Here is a 6,258-nt window from a genome sequence, read left to right as displayed (position 1 = left end):
GAGGTGGGGATCTTGTTTAATTCTTCTGCAGATAGTTTTCCAATTTTGCCAACACCATTTGTTAAAAAGGCTGTCATTTCCCCACCTAACTGATTCCATCTCTTTGTCAAAAATCAATTGCCCATAAATAGATGGGCTGATTTCCGGGTTCTCAGGTCTATTCCATTGATCTATGTGTCAAGACACTTTTGATACATGAGATTGGATACTTCTACCTGCATCTACACAGTCACATTTTTTAAGATACAAAGTACAGTACATACATAGGTGTTTATTGTAACGGTTGTCATTACAGGTTAGCAAAGTACTGTATCATTATATGCCTGCCTGTACAATTGTTTTGTAGACACAGAAATACATGTTGTGTTACTATGCCCCTGTAATTCTACTCTCTGATGAGAATTTTTGAACTATAATATAACCCTGTGGGATTATCGATGTATGTGCCCTTTGATGTTATTCTTCAACAGACATTATGTGACTCATGACAATACTTCATAAGTCATTAATTGAATTTTCCCTTCTAGTTGAATAAATTATCACAGATTGCAAGAGAGAGTAGTTTGAACCCACTCAGAGCACTGCATAAACCTAAACCCTAACAAACCTTCTCTGTAATGCATACTGGGTCTCTTGAGTCAAAACAACAAAAACGATTTTTAGTTCCCTTGGTCAAATTCTTAGGCTTTCATATTTTATTGCCAAATTATATTCGTGTAGGTTTTTTATATTTAACTAATTTTTCATGTGTACCATCAAATCAGAGCCAACCGGCACAAGAATAGATTGCCACCCCTCTCCAGCAGAGCTTCTGGTGGAGTCGAACCGTGTCTCTTTGAGATTGCAGCACAGTTTCTTGCCACTAGGTCACCAGAGCTCCCTTGTGTAGATTTTAAAATGTAATTTTTTTTCCTATTTCATTTCACATATGTATGAGGTAAAAAGGTGGAGAACCAGACGAAGTAAAACAAAGGAATTTATTATCAGCTCTCTGGTGGGTTCCACACACCCAGGCAAGAGGGAGGCAGTGGGGATGGAAAGTTATGGGCAGGAAAGGTTTTATGGGGGTGGGGGAGGGATGTAAGTTGATCTATTCGATGGTCAAGTCACTGTAGAGGACATTAATTGGATGTCACCTGCCCGTTCCCAGGTATGGAGCTGCCCAGGACCCTTTAAGTGAGTTGAGTCATGGCTGGCGTTAATCAGAAAGTGGCCAGTGGCTGTGGTCTCTTCTGATTGACTGCAGCATTGGAATGTATCCCAAGGGGTGCATCTGTGCAGAAGGCTGCCCAGCTTCCAGGTGACCTTTCATTATGTAATGGTTGTTGTTGTGTATCACCAACTAGAGACTGACAAATAGCTGACAGTCTTGCAGGTTTTCAGAAGCAGTTAATCACACACAGAGCTGGTGCATTTGAGCCACGTGCTTTCGGGATTGCAGTCCAGCTTTTTGTCACTAGGCCACCAGAGCTGAAAACTGTATTTTTTTTTTTTTTTTAGCTCTGGGCTCTTTGGAGCACTTTGGGCAAGTGGCCAAGAAGGACCAGTCTATGCTCAGAAGGGTGGAGGACTGTGCAGAAGATGAAGACCCCAGATGAGATGGATTGACACAGTAACGGACAATAGAGGCTGGTGGGTTGGAGTCAGTGAGACCGGCTCAGGACAGGGTAGGCTTCAGAGCTGTTGTACAAAGGATTGCTATGAGTCGCAGGCGACTAAACAGCACATAACATGTAATGGTAAAATAGTCCTGAGATCCCCTTCTTTCAGTGTTCTGGGAATCCTTTACAGGATACCTTTAGACAAGGTTCAGTTAGTATTTGAAGGCGATACTCCAGCTGAGTTCAGAGACAGGAGCGCGCGGAGACACGTCGGAGGCCGGCTTCCCCATCCCCTTGCTAGTCGCTGACTAGCCAGCTCCCCGAGGCTCGCGCGGGCCCCAGCGGACTGGAAGCTTCCCCGCGGCCCGCACGCGCCACAGCGGACTTCCTCCTTCGCCGCGTGCCGGTCTCGGCGCCGACTGGCTGCTGCCGCGCGGTCCGCACGCGCCGCCGACCTTGCGCAGGCGCAGTGGGAGGGAGCGGGAACTTTCTAACGGCCAACGGCTGTGGGTGTTGACCTTGCTCTGCGGAGCTGTTTTTCCCTCTTTCGTCCTCCATCTCCAGCGCTTGGCCATGGCAGCCCTGGGAACCAGCTGGCGAGCTGGCGCTGTGACAGCGAGTTTCCTTTACCCGAGGATGGCATGGTATCCCCGCCATGTGGCACGCATCCCGTTCTGGGTCGGCTGGGTCCCGGTGAGTGTGGCCACAGCGCTCCCGAGCCCCCGCCTGGCCGCGATCCCGGCCGAGCCCGGGAGGGGAAGGCTGGCCTTGAAGACCCCCCTCTCGTGGTGGAGCCGCTGCGAGGTGTTCTCTTCCCCTCTCCTGCACCACCATCCAGATCCCTCCTCCGCAGAGGCTGGTGTCATCTTCCCTGCTGACCAGTCCCAAGTTTGCAATGGCTGGAACAACACAGTTGAAGCTGCTGTTTTTTTTTGCTGTTAGGTTTCCAGTATGGCAACTTTGAAGTGCAAACTTACTAAGAATTTTGCTTCAGAGAAGGTGGTGGTTCACAATAAGATCTCCATTATAGGAACTGGATCCGTTGGCATGGCCTGTGCTATCAGCATCCTATTAAAAGTAAGTTGTGTGTGTGCTCGGCCTATCCCGGGGCTGTGTCCACACCACACTGTGTAGCTGCCCCATCAGGCTTAGCCTTTTGGTGATGGTTCCATCCACATGGCCTCCTTCACATTCTTAAGATCGTGTCTGCAAGCGCCTTGACAGTTTATCATGTAATGACAGTATAAGGTATCCTTTTGCTAAATTAGGAAACTCAACAGACAAATTAAGAAATTAGTGAAACAGCTGGTAGTGAAAAATAAAACATAATATGTCACTGATGCGTAGGTGTTCTACTAATAAATAGTCTTTACTATAAATATTTTCCCCCATTTAGTCATCTGTGCATTTCCCACTCTTCAGATTAAATTTTAGTGTTTAGTTTTACATAGTATTTATGTATTTGATAACATTAGTTTCCATTTTAAAACCTAGAGACAGAACTAAAAATATATCTGAAACCCTTACTAAGAATATTATCTGCATCCAAGCTCGTGAAATTCTGGTTAACAATCATAAACTTTTTCAGGTATACTTTTAGAAAAAATGAGATATCTATAGAAATTATTTAATCCACCTCTTTATAATTCTTGGTTCCACCATGAACCATTAGAGGATTGGCCTCAGGCTTCATGATGTAGATGCTCTTTGGATTGGTGGTGCAACAACTCCTTACCACTAAGCCTCCAGAGACAACGATATATATGTTGTTGTAGTTGTGTACTGCAGAGTCAGAACGGACCCCTAGCTGACCATCTAGTGGGTTTTCAGAGGCAACAATCTCATGGGAGAAGATTACCCATCCTTCTCCCACAGAGCAATTGGTGGATTTGAACTACTGCTCTTCAGGATTGCAGCACAGTTTCTTATCAGTAGGCCACCATGATTGATCTAGAGAATGTTATTCTGAGTGAAGTAAATCAGTCACATGTTGTTGCTTACCGTAGAGTCAGAAACAACCCATAGCTGACCTTCCAGCAGGTTTTCAGAGGCAGTTAATCCCGGGGGGGGGGGGAGAAATTGCTCATCTTTCTCCTGTGGAGGTATTGTGTAATTTTGAGTTGAAACTGACCTTTAACTGACCCTCCCATGGGTATTCAGAGTCAGTATGTTGCATGAGAGGAAATTGCTTCTCTTACTTCCACAAAGCAGCTGGTAGATTTGAACTGCATATTTTGGGTTGGAAGTGTAACTCCTAACCACCAAGCCACAAGAGCTTCCTTATATATTGTTGTTACGTGCCATTGAATCGCTTAGGACTCATAGCAACTCTATGTACAGCAGCTCTGTACCCTGCCCTATTCTGAGCTAGTCTTACTGTCGCTAACACACTTACTCCCATTACCTGAGTAACTGTGTCATTCCATCTCATCAGGGGTCTTCCTCTCCTGTGCTGTTCCTCCACCCATCCAAGCATGATGTCTTGCACCAAGGACTGATCCCTCCTGGCCACAAGCTCAAAGCATGTGAGATGGAGCTTCAAAATCTTTGCCTCCAAGGAATAGCCTGGTTTCACCCTCTCCAGGACAGACTTCTTTGTTTTCTTGGCGATCCATGCTATGTTTAATACTGTTCTCCATCACCACAACTCAGAGGCATCAGTTCTTCTTCTGTCATCCCTAGTCATTGTCCAGCTTTCTGATGTGTAGTAAGTAATGCAAAGACCATGGCCTGAATCAGGCACACTTTAGTCTCCAGACTGTCATCATTGCTCTTTAACACTTTGGAGAAGCCCTGAAAGCACATTTCCCCAATGCAGTTTTTCTCTCTTCATCTTTCATGGTGCTACCAGGTGAGAATCTTTGTCTTCTTGATGTTGAGCTTCAATCCATATTGAAGACTACAATCTTTGACCATCCACAGCAAATGCTTCAGGTCCTCCTCAGTTTTTATGAGCAAGGTGGTGGTGTTGGGCTCAACAGATCAAGAGAAGCATACTATTGGTTTATAAGCTAAGTCATTTATTCACTGCTCAGTGGGGGGTGCCAGCAACATGGCAGGATTCCCCCATCTCCTAGCTTCAGCTAGGTGCTTTTATATCTATGTTGGGCTACGTGGGCCCAGACTACAATATCCTGCTGTTGACATATTTCTCAGGGTACAGTGATGTAGTCACAGGTACAGTGCAAAACATCTACCTCTTGGGTTTATCAAGGGTATATTGGAAAACGTTTACATAAACAGTAGCAACTATTATTTTGGGAAATGGGTCAAGACAAAACTTTAGGGCTGGGGCAGAAATTTTCTACACACAGGGTTTGGTTACTCAAATGGAGTGCTACAGAAAATGGAGTCTATTTGGTTTCTCAGTGTCATCTTCATTATGTAGGCTATTGATGTCTTTCTCCAATCCTGATGCCACATTCTGCCTCGTAAAAGTCCAGCCTCCTGAATGATCTGTTCCACATACAGACTGAAAATGTGTAGAGGCAGGATGCATCCCTGATGCACTTCCCTGATTTTGAACCATGCAGTGTTTCCTTGCTCTGTTCTGATGACTGCTTCCTGGTCCAACTATAGGTTTTGTATGAGCAACAATCAAGTCTTTTGGGATTCCCATTCTTCTCAAGGTTAGCCACAATTTATTGTGAGCCACACAGTCAAATGCCTTTGCTTAGTAAAACACAAATAGACATTCTTCTGATATTCAGGACTTTCAATCAAGATCCATCTGACACATTGGCAATGATGTCCCTTGTGCCACAGCCTCTTCTAAACCCAGCTTATATATCTAGCAGTTCTCTGTTGATGTTCAGATGTTTGTTTCAGTCTTTGGATGATCTTCAGCTGGATTTTTCTTGTGTGTGATACTGTTCGATAATTTCCGCACTCTGTCGTGTTGCCCTTTTTTGGAATGGGAACAAATTAGGATCTCTTCCAGTCATTTTGCAGATAGTTATTCTCCAGATTTCTTGGCACAACCTGGTGAGCACGTTCAGAGCAGCATCTGTTTGTTTAAATATGTCAGTTGGTAGTTCATGAATTCCTGGGGTCTTGTATTTTGCCAATTCCTTCAGAGCAGTTTGAACGTCCTCCTTCATTACCATTGCTTCATATGTTGTTTTATGAAAATATTCTGTGTCAGCCAGTTCTTTTTGGTAGAGTGATTCCATGTACTCCTTCCGTCTTCTTTTAGTGCTCCCTGGATCATTCAGTATTCTGCTCATAGCATCCTTCAGTATTGCAACTCAAGGCTTGAATTTGTTTTTCAGCTCCTTCAGCTTAAGGATTGCTGAGTGATTTCATCCTTTTTGATTAAAAAACCCACATGCAACACAAGTGATTGTTTGGTGACTAGAGGTAGAAGGGGAAGGAAATGGGAAAGATCTGTGTGAAAAGACAGGGTAATAATGGGCAAGGTCCTATGGTGATTAATAAAACTTAATGCATGAGAATGAGTGTAGGAAACAAAATGTGAATGAGGAATAGTGTGAAACACAATGTATACTAACTTTTTAAGCAAAGCAGTAATAAAAATAGAAAATCTTACACCAATTAAACATTGTTGTTTGTTGCTGTTATGTGCCGTCGAGTCGCTTGCGACTCATAGCGACCCTATGTACAACAGCCCTAAACTCCGCTCTGTCCTGTGCCAATC

The 6,258-nt window shown here is 44.3% G+C and overlaps 1 protein-coding gene across 1 annotated transcript in view; it reads left to right on the top strand.

Annotated features, from left to right (window-relative positions):
• The first annotated feature begins 2,552 nt into the window (after positions 1-2,552).
• Positions 2,553-6,258, top strand: part of LOC102864484 (L-lactate dehydrogenase A-like 6B-like) — a 20,874-nt gene continuing 17,168 nt past the window's right edge. The window contains exon 1 of the mRNA XM_006892071.1: positions 2,553-2,678. Within this exon, the coding sequence (XP_006892133.1) occupies positions 2,553-2,678 (126 nt within the window). The remainder of the gene's footprint in view (positions 2,679-6,258) is intronic.

Source organism: Elephantulus edwardii, unplaced genomic scaffold, assembly GCF_000299155.1.
Source record: "Elephantulus edwardii isolate Elephantulus edwardi_28Jun2011 unplaced genomic scaffold, EleEdw1.0 scaffold00109, whole genome shotgun sequence".
Classification (NCBI taxonomy): domain Eukaryota; kingdom Metazoa; phylum Chordata; class Mammalia; order Macroscelidea; family Macroscelididae; genus Elephantulus; species Elephantulus edwardii.
This window is presented reverse-complemented; position numbering and strand designations above follow the sequence as displayed.